We start from the raw sequence: 19,158 nt of genomic DNA on the forward strand, positions 1-19,158 counted from the left end.
CCATTTCCCAAGTTGGGAAGTCATATTTTAATGTCATTTAATCATATTTCTTTTTTATTGCTCGGAGCATTTAAACAACACATTAACATCTGTTTCAGTATTTGCGAGACAACAGAGAACAAAAGACACAGATCATGTGAGCCATTAAATAAAAAAAAAAAAGTCCAATTATTCCGACAGCACATGAATGTATCACAAATATGCTATGTGGTGGTGATTTTCACCACATTTGAGCATACTGTTTTTCCCAAATAAACCTCCAACTTCTGTTAAACTTTTTAAATTGCTACAAATACAAAAATTACCACCAACTTAGGCTGTGTTGTGCTGTAACGTGTTGGCAGCAAATGGTGATTTCAGGAAAAATGTAATTTGTTTTTAAATTTTGAAGAATAGTTCTCATTTGGCAATCTTTTCAAAACCCATTGTTGTCTTCTCATTCTTTATGCTAATTTTTTCTCGCCTGAATTACAAGTTTCATGGAATTAATTAGGAATGAATGAGGTATGGCATGATGTATTAAAGTCTGAGTAGTCATGATGTATGCTTGTGAAAGTTGGCAGAATCAACGTTTAATTTTAAAAAGTAAGAAATATTAAAACATGAGCAAGACAAATCCATTCATTCTTCAAAAGAAAATAAGAAACGTAGGCACTCATTTTCAATTGCTAACTTGTCCAAGGCCACAAAAGCAATCATAAGTATGTACTTTCTAAGAGAAACACTAAATCTCAGTAAGTCCACAGAGGTTTTTTTTATTTCTCTGGGGTTTTCTTCTTGGGAAGGGCTGTTTCAGGAACAAGTGGCCCTTATCAGCCACTGAGCAGCGAGAGATACCTGTGACAGCAGACATGTTTGAGGCCCAAGTGCTTAATCTCTGGTCTCTGCTACGGAGCAGCAAGGCACATCACAAAAGCAAGAGTGGAGCAACTGCACGCATTTCAAATCAGCAGACACGAGAAACGGAACGGGAGGAAAAACCACGTAGCGTGAGCGCTGGAGCACTGCTCTAATCGTATCAAAGACTTCTACAAACAAACATGGGTGAACTGTGATTGATGGGAACGTAGTTAATAGGACTCCCAATCCAACACTGTGTGAGGAGGGAGGGTGGCGGGGAGCAGAGATCAATAGCAGCTCGGAAGCATGTTAGGGAATCATACTGAATCAGATTGATGACAGCTGGTGGTGATGTATTTGGCAATCTAATTTTAACACAAAGTAACTCAGTGATAGTGCTGCTGCCACAAGACTGAACTCAATCCTCGTGGGCCAATAGTATCACAGCTGTTGAGAGCGAACAGTGTGCCTGCTGCAGGTGTAAGTAGGGGCAGCAGTACGGTTTTATCTTTGATATTCAATTCATGCACTATGCCATGAAAGTGCATTAAATTATTCATCTTTAGTGGCAATCTCACAAATATTTTAGGCCCAGAAAACCTCTTTTAGTGCACTGTCAGGCTTGGACATGGACTTTGGGGTGCTCCTCCAAATTGATATTGAAAGAATCAGACTGGTAGATATTCTTAGTGCAGCCCAGAGCAGTGGACAATAAACTGGCTGCACATTTGATGTAGCCACTCGTTGCTTTTGCACACAGGCGTGAAAATGATGCCAGTAATTTCCCCCTTTTCTTTCCTCCATCTAACTGGACTGAACTACGCTGAGCTCTGCCAGGGAAGCCAGCCACAGCAGACAGGGCACGCACACACTCATTTGCAGAAAAACCTCAGCTTGTGTATGTTTTTTCTCTGTTTGTTCACACATTTGTGCGCTTGCTGTACGATATATACTGTTTGTGTGAGTTTGCCTTTGGCGAGCTTGGTAACCGAGGCACCCCTAATGCTGCATGCTTTATGTAAATACCGCACACCATACACTGCCCTGCATCTTCACTAAAGATCATTTCATCCTGTGTATTCATCTTCTGGTTAATGGCTGAAATATACTGCAGCTCTTTAAAAGCCAATGGCTTGTGAGGATGACTGAAAAACAAATCAAGCAAAAGAGAAAATATCTTCCGTTCTGTGGTTAGCAGTTACTGCATAAGCATTTTATGTTTAAATCCATAAAGGAAAATTATGGATTATTACAGGAGGTGTACATTAAATTGAAACACCTCGACGGCTCAATATTTCTTAATTGCTCAGTGCGCCAATTTTTCTTTTAAGAAGGACATGGCGTAGCATCACCAACTGGCCTCAGGTTTGTCTGCTGAATGAAGCTTGTTGGGGGATGGATGAATCCCTCCCCTGTTCTGGTTTTCTGGGCCAAGTCTGCATGATGGAGCCCTGAGCCCTCGGTCGGTGCCAGGTGGCAGCTGGGAGAGAGAGTCCCCAGCCAGGCTTCGGCAGCCCTCACTCTGGTCCTCTGGCCACCACCGTTGCCACTCGGGGCTCGACACCAGCACTTCTGACCTGCAGATTGGTCATGGTCGGCCGGCAGTAGCCAGTTTGTCGGAGCATCTGCCTTTTTTGTACGATTTGGTCAGCCAATAAAATCAGGTGGGTCACGTCATTTGCCATTTTAACTATGCTCGACAATTTTTTTCGCTCTGCAAAAAATCCCCGAGCTGATCACTTTAAATCACAAAGTAGAACTACAACACTGCAGAGCATCCATCTCAAGTCTATTCAACTAAATTAAATTCTGCTGTGTCTGGTGTGGACACGGGCAAGAAATGTTATCTGCCCACACAAAGTTATGAATCAAATCTTAAAGTATTAATCAGCGAGATGCTTGTTGTTGGGGCTGGGCCATAGGCTCAGTGCATACAAGCTCCGACATTAACCAAGGGATCTCCATATTGCCAGTTTATTATTTGGATGCGAGTGGGCCAAGAAATATAACAGCTTCTTCAAACAACAATGGGCAAATTCTCCATGCAGGGTGAATCGCTCCCTCCAGAGATGGCTACATCTTCACCATCTCACTCATGGAAAACGAAAAGCCTCTTAAGTCCTTTTAAATTAACAGTATGCTTCATTACGTTTACTTTGACAGCTCATAACACTAATATAACATGTGCTGTGTCATTTTGTCTGTCTGTAGACCCAAATGAAGTGCAAAATAATAGAAAAACAGCTCACGAAATGACTTAGGTCAGCCAGTCTGCTATTCATTTAAAGAAGCTCTGTCCTTTTCACAAGTAACAGACAACAGCAATCTGTAACAAAGACTAGCTGGTTGAAGGGACAGTTTACCCCCAAAATCAAAAATACATCTTTTTTTCTCTTGGTAGGGCTCGATGATTTTGGTGTGAGTTGGCCAGTTTAAATGATAATGATTGCAGAGGTATCTGTCTTCTCTAAAATATAATGGGAATATATGCCAATTTGATTGCAGTCCTCATAGTGCTGAAAAGAAATACATTTTAAAAACTCTACAGCAATGTCTCTCCAGAAATCATGAAATAATCCACAGAATTTGCGATGAGCAGTTCATGTATGAATTATACAAGAAATAATATAGTTCATGCATAAAAGTAGTCTCTATGGTAGATACTGTAGCTCCAAAACTGGGCAACTCACAACAAAAATGATATAAAATGATGAATAGCACTACAGGAAAAAGGATAAAAATGTGTATTTTTGATTTGGGGGTTAACTGTCCTAAACAATCCTAGCACCCACAGGCCCAGGAGCACAAAGTGTCAGTCCCCACCTGTCCTTTACCTAAAAGAAAAAGGTTACCAAAGAGACACATAACATAACCAGGAAGTGCCACAAAAAGACCACAAAGAAACAAAAAATGACTACAATAAAAAGAGATGCAAAGCATTTGCAAAAAGAGCACAAAAAAGACTCACAACAACTTTGATAAGTGGCCAAATAACGACAAAGTGACTCAAATGACTACAAAGAGACACAAAGCAACAAAAAAGAGGCAAAACAACAACAAATAACTGCAGAAAATCTAAGTACTAATATCACACTGTGAAATTACTTCACTATAAGTTAAAGTCCTGCAAGCAAAACTTATTTCAGTAAAAGTACAAAAGTATCAGCATCAAAATGTACTTAAAGTATCAAAACTTAAAGTATGGTACTCGTTATGTAGAATGGCCCTACTCAGACTGTTATATATGTTACAAATATATTATTAGATATTTATTATTTATGAATTTGGGTGATACAATTTACTATTGTCCAGTTAGGGCTCATTTTAACTTATATACTTTTGTGTGGTTTCATTTATAAATATGTATAATCATTTTACATTTTACATTAAATTGATCGTATTTCTTTTATGTTCTTGTATTTTGATCGTCGGCTAAATGTAGTGGAGTAAAATGTACAATATTTGCCCTTAAAATGTAGTGAAATAGAAGTATAAAATTACATATGTGGAAACACTCAAGTAAAGTACCAGTATCTCAAGTACAGTGCTTCAGTAAATGTACTTAGTTACATTCCAACACACCACAACAAAACAAAACAACAACAAAAAGAGGCCAAACACTTCTAAAGGCCGTGTGATTTGCTCCCATGCAGGAGAGGAGGGGCTTTATGCTGGTCTGAGCCCAGGGGCCCATCATCTCATCATCCGCCCATGCCGGTTAAGTGTGTGGTTGAACTATAAAATAGTGAGGTTAATGCTCCCGCTCCCTCACTATATATATTTGAAGAGTGGTCCACACCACCAATTCCCATGGCAACCCAGCCTCTGCAGGAAAGGCCCCTGCTGATTGGGTATTTAGGTTGCAGTGCATACGTTAGCCAGCTGGTCAAAAGCTAAATTAACAAAATCACGGCCGCAGTTGCAGTTCCTCAAGGCCCGTCTAGACAGAATGCAACAGCTACATAGGAGCACAATCTACAAGGATTCACTGCTGCTGCATTGAACATCGGCACATGCTGAGCACACACCAGTTATGCAGGGAGCATCTCCTCGGGGTGCTGCCTCCATCCAGTGAGCGGTTCACCCTTTCAAACTGACAGAAAGACTTTTAGCCTGAGATGGAGACACAGGCCTCTCCTTTCACAGCCAGTTGCATACTAACTTTAACCTTTACTGCCCAGGCAGTGCAAGGTGAGGCTCACAGCACCCCCCTTCCCCACAGAAGATAAACAGCACAAGACTGTTTCATAGTTTGAATTTGTGTTTCAGCAGATGGTGTGTAGGTTTTTTCACCCCCCATTCACGAGGCACATTACATCACCCTAACATTTCATTTTATGATGCATTCTATCTTATCCATCACCAACTAATGACCTCATGCTCAACTCGACTTCGCGAAAGGAGTGGTTTATCCCACTACTGCCCTTATGAGCTCGATTTTCATTAGCATATTTGGCAATAAAACAGTTATGCTTTGCTCCATTAATAATTTATCCACACTTTTTTTTAAATCAAGCAGCCATTTCAGCATACAGCTCTTGGATCCCTGCAAGATGGGGCTTCTCTAAAGAAAGACTTATTGATTCATTATTCACATTTTAAAATGATGTAACATTTTCGGAAAAATCTAATATGAAACCCCATGCCACCCACATAATTAAGTCTGCCCAGAACATCAAAACAAATCGATCATGTGGGTCAAAAATGTAGCTCCTCCTGTGATTGGTAATCAATGCTACAAGTCAATTTACAGCCAATGGCTTTCACAACCTGCACAAATCCATTACTGATTCAATTGTAGCCCATTAGGACTGGGAGAGGTGATATTAAAAAGGTGACACCATCAAAATCCGATGGCTTCATTCAATAACTTTGTTCTCCAGGAGTGAGCCTGGCTCCATCATTACACTGCGTGCTATGATGATACGTGTGGGGGCTGGTTGCCTCCTGTAGCTGGAGGCCATACTTCACCTCTGCCCTGAGATAGATGTAAGAGCTCAGTGACAGCAACACTTAGCTGACATCACTGCATAGATGTGTCAGCTGTTCTAATGTCTTCTCACAGCGTGTAAGAGACAGAATGCAATCTTGCAAAAATGCTGTCTAAGCACTCCGGCTCACACAAACCTCAGACAACCAGTCGTGACTAGTATGATGTTTGAAGTACTTCTTGGGTAAAAAAAACTGAACAGAGCTTAATCTGCTCATGTACTAACTGAAGCTGACCTTTTCAATGTGTTAAAAGCTGACAGGCTACTCTGACGACTTGTCTGGTTTTTGATTCAAGGTAAATTTGCGAAGCAGTAAAAACCACCTGAAGTGCGGAACACAGGTCGAGAAAGCCAGTAACAACACCAGCCAGTGCCCACTCCACAAGTTTTCTTTTCCTGTGCTGACGAGTGCATCACCTCCTACTCAGACCACCTTCCCCTTCATCCTCAGCTTTCACTTTATTTTCTCTTTCCAAACCAGCTTCAGCTGCGCTCTACATGTGGTTTCCCCCAATCACTGGGTGAAGACAGAATAGCCGGGGTGAGTGCGAGCAACCTTCCGCCCCGAGGATCACCTATTGCTGAGCTGGACACTTTTTGCCACCGTGTCAGAACAGGATGCGGACAGAAAATCGAGCTACAAAGGAGGCCTCGCAGCTGGCGAGCTCATTTTGTGTTAATGCTTTCCAGAAAAAGACGTGAAACAGCTATGAAAACAGAATTCAGTCCAACCTTTGAAGGTCAACCGTTAGTCACTGCCCAGCCGTTCTCTTATAAAAACGCCATACTGGTCTTCATATAACACCCACTCTGTGTAGGCAGAGTGTCACAGAGAGGCCTCAGGACCGTCTAGAAACAGTATGCATTTTTGGTTTAGTGATGCCAAAGGCAAGTGATTTACATAATCCCCATTTGGTTGCAATCTATCATGTCCAACTGCAATTTAGTGACCAATTTCCTGCTTCCAAGCTATCTATTAAATGAGTAAAGATACAATAGTGACATTAAGTAGAGTGAACATTTATTTAACTCAGCAGCACTAAGGAAGCAGAGTTATAGATAGTCATTGTGCAGATGTCAGTGAGTATTAATGCCCAAATCCCTGAATGGTGGCATGCTGCCCCTCGCTGTAACACCAACACTCCAGCTTGATTACAGAGTGAGTCAATGCTTTTCAGTTTTTAATTCTACAAGGTAAGAGCCCAAAATGTGACACAATCATGACTCATAAAGAGGACATTTATTAAACTCCTTTTCCACTTCATATTTATTAAAACTAATGCAATACTTAGAATGGCACTGCTATTAGTAGTAGGAGTAGTAGTATTTGTAGTTGTAGTAGCAGTTCGTATTTATTTCCATGTTGTGCCAAACATTTAACTATCCTTCATGGGATTACAAGACAGCCTTTTATAAAATAAATTATAATATTAAACATGTATGACAAGGATTCAAACTTTTTCAGGAAAGGACCCCTTACATGATAGAGAATATATAAATATGTGTATCCCATAGAATAATTGTAAGTCTTAATAATGTGAAAGAACAACACAGTAGGAATTTATTTGAAATATATTAAACTAATAATTACAAACATACTAACAAATTTGGAGAGAAGAATTTAAAAAATGATTAGAACATAATCTATAAACTACATAGATTCTCATTGGTTTATAAAGTCCAGTCAGAATGAAAGCATCAGTTATAAAATGTGTATTTATATACATCCAAATAACATTTGGAACATTATACACTACATAGCAGAAGAAAGAAAATAAAAGCCACAGCCTAAAGTTTATCCTCAGGCTTTTTTCCCCCTCTCCTCTCCTCTTTTTTTTTTTTTTGTTCAAGTAAGTGGCTGACTTTAAGCCTCGGTACTCCAGTGATGCACTTCCATAAAGTTAGAGGACTCACAAGAGACAGATTTTAAAAAGAATGGTCAAAACCGAAGCAGCACTGACTGAAATATCCTGACTTCTACTCCCTGCTACGGGCCAAGCTCCAAAAGCACTAAATCCAACAATTTCCATAAAGCAACCGGAGGCTATCTGTTCAAAAGTTTGAAATAACCCTGATGACATCATCGAAGTCAGCTCTTTCACACCCACTGAGGACATTATACAACTGTTATAGGTTGAATTGTACTCGTGGTCCGTAAACTAAAATTTAAGTGTAATGACAAATGTTTTGTATGTGAAACATTTATCACTGAGTCATTGTGCATCATCTATGCTTTTAGAAAAAAGAAAGATGTTATTTTTGTAAACTCACCATACAAAGTATTGTGTTGTTTCCAAGAACAATAACGGAACAATTGAACACAAAATGAAACTCATTTCCTCGATCATCAAATCAGTGTTTCTTCTTCCATTACACTGAGTGGTAAAATAGCACATCTGAACAGAGCACATTAAGATCTGTGCCTCCTGAATCATTTATACACTCACTGGCCGCTTTATTAGCTAGCAAGGTGTACCTATTAAAGTGTCTGTGTGGTCGTCTGCTGCTGTAGCCCATCTGCTTTGGAAGTTTGGACATGTTGTGCATTCAGAGATGGTCTTCTGCAGACCTTAGTTGTAACGGGTGGTTATTTGAGTTATTGTTTCCTTTCTATTATCTCGAACCAGTCTAAGCATTCTCCTCTGACATCTGGCATCAACAAGGCATCAGGGCTCATTGGATATTTTCCCTTTTTTTGACCAAAATCAACCATGCCACGTTCAAAGTCACTTAAATCATCCACATGCCCAATTCATGGACTTGCTGCCACGTGATTGGCTGATGAGATATTTACGATAATGAGCAGTTGAACACCTGTACATAATAAAATGGTTGGTGAGTATATAATATAATTCTCTGTACTATATTCATATCCTGTGATCGTTAACATATGCCATTTTGTTCAGTCCATATGTTGTATGTTGACAATATGTACTGTACTTTTTTTGACATGATTAGATTTTTTTTTCTTGAACAGGTGGGGACTAATTTTACCTCTGTCAAGGAGGTCATATTTGCATTTTTATTTTGTCGGCAGGATTATGGAAAAACTGCTGGCCCAATTTTCATTAAAACTTAGTTGAATGGTGCAGCATGGGCCAAGGAAAAAACAGTTTCATTTAGAAGTGGATCTTAATACAAAAATACAAATACAAAAAATATATTTCACTTTTGTTAACATTGTGAGATAGGGCATGGTCTTGGTGAGGGTCTGTGCTCTCCAGGTGCCCTTCTAGTTGTAAATGTAAAAAAAAAAGCTTAATTTAAGAGGTTTGAGATGGAATTTACAATCCTTTTAATCTCTTCTGGTCAACATGCTGGACATAGACACCTCTACATCATCTAGATTTTGAGCTGGCCTTTGCACACACACACACACACACACACACACACACACACACACACACACGCACACAAGCACTCACATGCAGTGATACCATCTCACTATCTCACTTAATTAGCTCCTAAAGGCCGCTTTCCCTGCATTAGTGCATGAATCTATCTGTGCTTTCTACTATACTATCATCTTTTAAATGGGCTATACATTTCAGACAACCTTGAGCTGTTTGTGCTAAGTGATGCTTATCTGGCACTGAGGTCACTGACTCAGACTCACTGTTTTTTTTTTTAAGCAAAATAGACAGGCAGCATTATGTTGTGTTTTGACTTGTCCGACCTGTCTTTGTGTCAGATTGGTCGCGTGCCGCCACGCCGGCCTCCGGCCAGGTCAGCCTGCTCAATGTTAGATGGACACAAGTGATAAGGAGTGGGACACAGTGGAGGCATAAGGAAGAGACAATGTCATTCATGAATTAGCTGGAAATGCTTCAGATTCACACAGAGAAAATCACTATTTGGCATTCAGCGTAACAACGCTGCTACCACAAAGCAAATTAATTTTGGACTAATTAGGCTAACAACCAGCTTTGGTGTTGGAAGGAATAAGAAATGCTATTATCATTAGTGTCCATTTAGACACAGCTAAGAGAGCTTTCATTTATTTCTCAGTGCAAATGCAGAGAAGCGGGACGACGTCAGCTAAAGAAAAAGAGGCAGGTCCCAACTACTTCCAGATCTCTGTGTGTGTCTGGATATATCTCATCTTAAATATCCGTGCACCGGCCCACAAGAGACTCTCCAATGGCATGTAATTCTTCACTCTGATTCAAGCTACACTAATAAAGCTCACTGCTGCAATGCTGACAAACACAAACTCCACTCTTTAAAAAATTTCAGGTGGGTGTTGTTTTTTTACCCCCTTCTCCCCCCTCCCCAAACTCTGAGCAGGGGCACCTACAGGGACTTCCAGAGACGAATTCATCTTTTCATTTCATGCACAGAGAGAGCTAAACAGGGTTGTTCTTGCCAAGTGTGATTGCCAGGCAAACCCTAAATCCCTGGTTTGCACGCTGTGTTGGGGGGGCATTTGGTGACATTTGGGACGGTCTCACAAACAGCCAAGCCGGAGCTGACACTCATTGCTATGCTGGAGAATGAGGAAGTGAGGGACCTAATAGAAATAAAACGCTTCACAACATTTATTTATGTTTTCTTTTGTTTTTAAAATGTTTCATTTTAATGCAATTATTCTGACACTTTACAGTAGCTACAGTATGCCCAGCACCCATGGCTTTACTCAAATGACAGCCCTGAAAAAAGGCACAAAAAAAAGTATAAGTATGAACAATAAAAAAAAAAAAAGCATACGTCCGTCATGTAAACTGACAGATTTTCCCTCCTTTAAGCATCCACCTGGTTATAAAACTTTCATGGCTGTGGGAGATATACAGAAGGCGACATAAACCAAAAATATGCTTCAACTCTACTCTCTGTTCTAACTATTCTGCAAATAGCAGCCCAATATGTGGAGTGAGTTGATCCCTGCATCCCATATGACACCAGATGGAGGACTACTGATTGTGAGAACCCTGTGAGACAGGCAGCACACAGCAGGGATTACAGATCTGCTGTAATTTCGTGACAGAATTCAAATTCAGAGATGCAACAGTCAATATGCTACTCAAAAAAATGAGTTCCCCGACATCACGAGGCAATCAGGCTGCACGCCGCACCGTGGATCTAGAGTTGACTGTGCAGAACTAGTCCCATCACCTGCGTCTCCAACCGATGTTATGATGATCCCACGGCAGAATTACAAGCCACAGCTCGGGGGAGAGACAAAACACACTTTGGCACAGGGAGATTTTCACCTGCTGCACTGTAGGATCGCTGCTATACGCGCCTGCAGCCAGACCCTCTCAATCTATTCGACCACAAGAATGTTCCTGAAGATGCAAAAAAAATAATGCCAAAGCAGTGCCTAAATGCGCAGGGCAAGTTCAATGCATTATTATAAAAGGTGGTGTCGTTATTTGTGGTTTATCAGCTGACATGCATTACAATGCAACATTTAACATCCAGCAGAAAAGATGCAGACTTCCAGGGTATCATCCCACACTGGACAAAAGAGAATGACGAGCAATTTTTACATGATCAACTCTTTATCATTCATGAATTATGGCTTTTAAAAGAAGATAGAGGTGTGTAAACAGCAGCTGCACAACACTCAGACTGCACTAAGGCGGCCCGTGGTGCCAAGTTTCACCGGACTGCGCATCCCCGACGGCCCGGTTCTTTCTTACCTCTCTCCTCGCCCGGCACTGCCGAGGGCTCGGCGCACGGAAATAATCCCGAGAACAGGGCTAGAAAGGCGAGTAGAAAAAACTCGGACATGTTTTCGGAGAGCGGGCTATAAAGAGCCGCGGTGCTTCTCCCGGTCCTGCTCCTGCTCCCGGTCCGGGTCCAGTCTCCCCCTCCACCACCACCACTACCCGGTTGTCGAGCGCCGTTATTCGGTGATGTCCGAGCGGAACCAGTGCGCAGAGCAGTGCAGCGCTTCCCCCCGCTCCGCGACACATGCACACCGCCGCTCTCTGCAGCGAACAGACGCACAGGAGACGGCAGGAGAGATGAGAGTCAGAGGCACGGGGACAGAGGGAAGGCGGGGTGGCAGTGTAGGAGGATAAAGAATGAGTACGTTTCCTGTCTTTTCTCAATGATTAAATGCCGTCAAGGTGGCGCAGCTCGCCTGAAATTCATCATATCTGTTAGCTGTGCAGGCAGTGCAGTGGGTGTCAGCCTCAGGTCCGGGGGTAGTTCTGAGAGGAGGGGGCGGGGGTGTTGGGGGTCCTCAAAAAAGAAGAAAAAGTCAGAGAAGGTAGGATGAGGCATGAGTAATCTCTGCTCTCTGCATTGTCTCCAGTTCAGCCAAGCATGGATTTCAATACTCTGTTTTATTAGCTAATTCTGTAGGATGGAGGCGTGTACAAAGTGTGCACATGTCACAATGCTGATCTGTGGGACATGTTCACCACATCACAGGTCACCCAAATAGTGCTTTGACCTCATGCACCAGCAGTGATGAAATGACTATATGGACACTATAAAGTCCAGTCGCCTTGCGTTTCCATAGAAGCTCCAGACTGCATGGCCTTTAGTGAATTAACTCCATTTGAAGAATACTTGCTCGCCTCATATCATTCATTATGTGTCTCTCTGTATGGTTATTTTCGACAGCGGGAACTGAAATAACACAAACATATCATGCTACATAACGTCTGACTATATCATCAGAGAGTTTCTTAGTAATTTTGCTGTTAAGTCACTGGACATGCTTCTTGATCTCTATCAAATGTTTTTCCTGATAAATAATAACTTAATAATTCTAGATAAAGTGTGGTTACTGGCTGCTATTGTTGCTTTCATTGTCAATAGCAATGTTCTTGGTGTTGATTTGTTTTGTTGCTTGCTCTCCTTTGCCTTGGATTGTTACTTACATATACACTCATGAAAAAACTATTTGACCAATTGTTTTCTTCAATTTCTTGTTCATTTTAATGCCTGGCACAATTAAATGTACATTTGTTTGGACAAATATAATGATAACAACGAAAATACCCTAAAAGAGTTTAATTTAAGAGCTGATATCTAGATATTTGCCATGGTTTTCTTGATGATAACTAAAATAATTCAGCTCTTGAATTAAACTCTTTTGGGCTATTTTTGTTGTCATCATTATATTTGACCAAACAAATGTGCCTTTATGTGTACCAGGCATTGAAATGAACAATATATTGAAGAAAACAAGGTTGGTCTTAGGTTAATTTTTTCCACGAATGTATATATTTTTTGTTGTTGGTTTTTTTGGTGATGCAATGATTACTTATGTGGACTCCAGGAGGGTGGTTGCTATCTTTGTAGTGATGATGGGGATTAAAACAGCAAAAAAAAAAACCAAAGAAGCATAACAAGAAAACTAAATTGAAGGCCTTCTGACTCAATGGATGTAGAATGTTAAACAAATAGATAAATGCCACTTACGTTCAAGTGGCTCACTCAAGTCTTAAAAATAATTATGAAAGAAACATGGAGCATTTTCTTCAGTAATCCACAATTTAAAGAAGCATCACATTGAATTAAAAATTGAATATAAAAATATCAGATTGGATGGTATTTTAGTGCACTTAGCCTTCATGTTATAGTTGCTGTTCAGTGATTATATCTACTTCCTATATTTGTTAATGGTGTTGGTGGAAGCAGTCAGTGAGGGGTTAAACCTTTAATCAATGCGATCAATATCATAAAGTACAGTGTATCACTCAAATCAGCTTCAGCAAAATAAGAATTCTCATCTTGCAGTGTAAATGTATTCAAATTAACACACTTTTCAGAATAATTTGTCATCATGATAGTATAATTCTTTGTAAAAAAAATGCCTTTCTTGAGTAAAATTCAACACTGAGTCATTCATGTGTACAAAGTGTGTTTTTTCTTTCAATACCTTATTCCATTAAGGCTCACTGCAGATTGTGTGACCACTGGTGGTGCTGTGGTCCCTGTAGTGCATTATATTATCCCAGCATGAACATTCATTTCTACCGACTGAGGAGAGCCAATGCTTACAGGTCCCACGTTTTACCTGTGTGATTCTTTCTTGTTACATTTAACGACTGTGAAAAAAAACTGCCACAATGTCATTGTCAAAATGTTATTCTAGCTCAAGGATAAAGGCCTGTGGGCTGGGGATTGCTCTTCGCGGATACAGTCACCATGCAGCCGACAGAGCTGTCTGCCGGTTGCTGTGGCCAGCATGAGAGGAAGCGGCAGCACAATGTTTTCTGTTGTTTGGTATGGATGCTCCATGTGATCGGAGTGTGGGAGAACTTCACAGGAGCCGGGCGTCATAGCATCGCACAGTGGATGAAGAAGAAAGTGAAAACAGGGAATGAAGCAGGCAAATGGAAGATCTTTCTCAGCAGAAAGAAAAAAAGAGTCTAACACAAAGGGTGGCATTGTTTTAACTGGAGGAGGATGTCACTGTTATTGCTTGCAGAGCCAAAGCTTATTGAGATGCATTCTCATACTGTAGCTGCTACAGTGCATATACATTTTATGTACAGATGCATCTCAATACATTAGAATATGATGGAAAAGTCAATTTCCAGTAGTTCAAGTCAAACAGCCCCAACCATGTATTGAGTCAAATAGATGGACATACTTTTCAGAGGCCAACATTTCCGTATTAAATATACTTTTTAAAATTGGTCTTTTGTAATATTTTTTTTTTTGAGAAACTGAATTCTAGCTTCATTAAATGTAAGCCATAATCATTATAATTAGCAGAAACTAAATACATTAAGTCATGAAATGTTTCATTCTGTGTATAATAGATCTATATAATATCTTATTTCCACTTTTTGAATTGAATTACTGACATAAATAAACGTTTCTATGATATTCTAATTTTTTGAGATGCACCTGTATATGTAATGTAATTACAGTGGCCTAAAATAAAAAAATAGAGAAGCTGTATCCCTTGTGTAACCACATATTTCAACGAGATGCAATAAATGTGTTTAAAAGTGAGTTTTAACATTCATTCATTTATTAAACAATCACCAAAGAACGCCACAGGAGGTCTTTTCTACCTGTGGCCATCAAACTGTATAACTCCTCCCCTTTCTGCAGGGAGGAGTCTAATATATCAGACTGACGAATATTAACATCACATGCAATACAGTTTTCAACACCACGGACTATACGATGTTCATTATCATGTGCAATGTACCTGTATATTACAGCAGGCCATGTCTTCTGAACTTTACTCACTTTACTCCTTGGACACTTTATTTTTATATGGATATATTTATTGATTTATTATATATATTTATTGTTGTTGTTACCTATTTTGTTCATTGTTTTTCTTATATAATTCTACATTATAATTGTTTTTATAATTGTTTTGGAGGCTTTGGAGCAATGTGGAACCAGAATTTCCTCCAGGATTAATAAAGTTCTATCTTATCTTATCATTCATGGCCTAGGAAAGAAAAGTTGAGCAAACAGACTCACCTCAAGGTCTGTTAAGTAGCTGTCTGAAGGTCTGGATCACTGTGAGGCAACAAGCTAGCAGGTATTAGGGGGTCACAGGTTGATCTTCAAACTGAGGATTTTATTTAATGAATCAATATTTACAAAATATTTTATGATGTGATCTGGGCCCATAAAATAGTTACACTAGACTCACCTTAAATTTACCAAAAAAAAAGTGACCTGACCTGACAAAACTGCCTAAGCAATCTCCTGAAAGGGAAGCATATTTGTAATGGCTGCTCAGACCATTTTTTAAATAGAGGGGTAACACAAAGACAACGCTATAACCAATGCTACAAATAAAGCCCAACAGGACAATTAGTCTATTTGTATTTGAACATTTCAGCAATTCATGAAAACCAAAGCACCAACAGGCTAATATTGTCACCAAAAAACAAATTAAATATCTTGAAGTACCAATCCCCCCTATGATGTGGTGCCCACTTGGTATATTCCGATTGGCCACTTCCTGTATTTAAAAGCTCTCCTTTAGAGCGCACAACTTTTGCTCCAGCCTCGAAAAGATGTCACCCTCAGCACGGGTAGGTAAAAGGAAATTAATTTGTGACTGTACAGAAGTTCAAAGAAATGTGTGCACTACAAATAGAAACTCCGAAGCATTTATCTGTTGTTGCCAATGTAAGCGCAAAGGTCGATAAGTGAAGAAACTTGATTAAGGGAAAGTGAACTGTTAGGTGTCCGTGTGTGCAAAAGGTTCCAGGCGTTTAAATCAGCCATCACAAACATATCACAGGCTCTTCATCAGCAGATGGCGTGAGTTCAGTTTAGTAGCTCTGGAACAGCTGCTGAAGAGACCTTGAGGTGAGACTGTTTTGTCAGTTGTTGTTTCTTAGGTCAAGAATGAAATTTAACTTTAAAGGTTACATGGACAAGAAGTTGTTCCAAAGAAAAAAACACATTTGAACATGCAGTAAAACAACAAAAAACACCTCATCTGCATGGATGCATTGGACATTAGGGAGATTTTTTTGGCATCTGCTTTTCAAATGTTTTATCCATTACATTACATTACATTACATTACATGTCATTTAGCAGACGCTTTTGTCCAAAGCGACTTACAATAAGTGCATTCAACCTGATGGTACTAGACATAGACCACAGGAATCAAGTAAGTACATAACTTTAAGAGCTAACTGTCATTGCTAAGGAGTGCTATATGTTAAAGAAGAAAAGAAGACTTTTATACTATATATATACTACTATATATATACAGATATATATACTTTTTTTAAGTATATATATCTGTTAGGTGACCATGACTTAACCGAGGTATTGTTGGAAGAGATAGGTCTTCAGCCTGCGGCGGAAGATGTACAGGCTGTCTGAGGTCCTGATGTCGGTGGGGAGCTCGTTCCACCATTTGGGAGCCAAGATAGAGAAAAGTCTGGAAGTGGTTTTGAGGCGAGTTGACCCACGCAAGGTGGGAGTCGCCAGCTGTTTGGCTGATGCAGAGCGGAGAGGACGGGCAGGAGTGTAGAGTTTGACAAGGTCCTGGATGTAAGTAGGACCTGAACCGTTAGCAGCAGAGTACGCCAGAGCTAGAGTCTTGAAGCGTATCCATTTAACATGTTGGTGTTTTGGTGAGAGAGATGCATTGTTTATTTACCATAGGACTCTACAGGGTACGTCATATGGAAGTTACACTATTGTGATGGGGGGGGCTTTTAAAAAAAAATTAAATCACGTAGTATCTCAAATGTATTAAACTCTTATGAGCTATTTTGTTGTTCTCATTATATTTGTCCAAACAAATGTGCCCTTGCAATGATTACTTACGTGGAACATTTTCTTCAGTAATCCAAAATTTTAAGAAGCATCAAATTGAATTAAAAGTCCTTGAGAGTCCAAGAATATTGGATTGGATGGTATTTTAGTGCACTTAGCCTTCATGTTATAGTGGTTGTTCAGTTATTATATCTACTTCCTGTATTTGTTAATGCTGTTGGTGGAAGCAGTCAGTGAGGGGTAAACATTTAATCAATGCGATCAATATCTTCAAGTACACATTGTATCTCAAAAATAATGACCAAATGTCTCTAGATATTAAATTAGTGCCATTAAAATAATGATTAACTGTCTTAAAATAATCACAACGTCTTGGAATAATTAGTTAGTATTTACTATGTCATTCTTTTTAGGTACTAAGTCTTTATTTTGCTTATTTTGAGATATTAATTAATTAGTTTGAGAGAGTTTAATACTGTTGTGAGAAAGTCATTGTTAATTGTTAAAAAAAAGTTTCTCATTATTTTAAACTAAGAATGAATGAATGATCTTTATGAATTAATTATCTTCATTTTCGTCTATATAATGCGCATCTTAAAACCAAATTTAAATGTCTCTCCAGAATTAAAAACAAAGGAAAAGGAAATGGCTTATTTGTGCATATCCTATACAATTCAAGGAAAAAACCCAAAATACTTAGTATTTCAAAAATATTAACTCAAATATTACTAAATCATTATTTTGATGGTTTATTATGAAATGAACTTCCTTACTCTTCATAGCTATCAGAATATACAGTCATGAAAAAAATAATTAGATCCTTGTTTTCTTCCATTTATTGTTCATTTTAATGCCTAGTACAACTAAAGGTGCATTTGTTTTGACAAATATAATGATAACAACAAAATTGGCTCCTAAGAGTTTAATCTAAGGGCTGATATCTAGCCATTTTCCATGGTTTTCTTGATAATGATTTTGGTTATTATAAAGTATCTTAAAATGAACAAGAAATTGAAGAAAACAAAGGTGGTCTAACAATTTTTTCCATGACTTTATAGTCCATCAGTTCGTGGTGTTTTCAGTAGTTGACACTAGCAATGACTTGTATAAAAGAGAAGCAAACACAAATCTCAGTGTACTCTGTCCTGAACTGGTCGAGTGTGTGAGAAGTAAAAGGTGAGTAAATGTGCAGCGCAGTGAAGACTGCCCACACAGCAGACTGCCCACGGCTGGGCCGCAGCAAACTAATCCAGCTAACGTCCCTCTGCAACCACTCTCTGAACCTTCGGAGGGTTTGTTAACTTCATTATTTACTACATGTCGTCTTCTGCTTTTAGCAATAACAATAGACTATTTGCATGCAATACTAATAGGAGACTTGCTAATGAAGCCACTAAGCACAGTCTCTGTTAATAACTATTCGGCTGACCCAATGGCACTCAGACACTAAGAGCCACATCACTGTAAACTACCCTTACATTCTCTTTAAACACGTCTCCTAAATGCATATGATCCTGCAACATGTATTCATTACCCACTGATGAACCACGCTGTTAGTGCTACGCAAATATAAGCAGCCGTGTCCTGTCACACCGTTATAAATTCATTAAGCGAAACATTGTTTACGGTGACAAAGAAATGGATCTCAGATGAGATGGCAACATGCCTAACTTCCATGCGGAACAATGTGTCGTGTTTTATTATTGAGTTGTCACAAAGAATGTGGAAGTCCAAGTCTTCAAGGACATTTCACAATGTCTCTTCTTGCTGCCAGAACTGCACTGGTTTATGCTTCTGAAAGAAAGAAAAAAACAAATGAATAATTTCATGAGGCTTTTTTCTCTTGAATGCTGAGAACAGGCTGTTTTTTTCCAGTGCAATCACAGTGGCTACACTTTGATTGAACCGCTTCAACTTTTTCGGACCATTATAATGTGCTCTACTTATGTTCTGAATGATTCATACGCGCTAACACTAGAGCTCTGTCAGCTGTGCAAATGGCGTACTTATCTGCCTCTTCTTTCCACCTTTACCCTTAATTAGCAAAAGTCATCCACCTAAGCACAATCACATCAGCTCACATTTAACGCCCCTTTGGCAAATTTGAGTGTTGCCATGCACAAAGAAGGCATGCACCTGTCAATAGGA

At 39.5% G+C, this 19,158-nt stretch overlaps 1 protein-coding gene across 1 annotated transcript in view; it reads right to left on the reverse strand.

The window, feature by feature from the left end:
• lrp1bb (low density lipoprotein receptor-related protein 1Bb) overlaps nucleotides 1-11,603 on the reverse strand; it is a 289,380-nt gene extending 277,777 nt beyond the window's left edge. The window contains exon 1 of the mRNA XM_059343018.1: nucleotides 11,474-11,603. Coding sequence (XP_059199001.1) covers nucleotides 11,474-11,564 — 91 coding nt within the window. The 5' untranslated portion in view covers nucleotides 11,565-11,603. The remainder of the gene's footprint in view (nucleotides 1-11,473) is intronic.
• Nucleotides 11,604-19,158: the final 7,555 nt, after the last annotated feature.

Source organism: Centropristis striata, chromosome 10, assembly GCF_030273125.1.
Source record: "Centropristis striata isolate RG_2023a ecotype Rhode Island chromosome 10, C.striata_1.0, whole genome shotgun sequence".
NCBI classification, from domain to species: Eukaryota; Metazoa; Chordata; class Actinopteri; order Perciformes; family Serranidae; genus Centropristis; species Centropristis striata.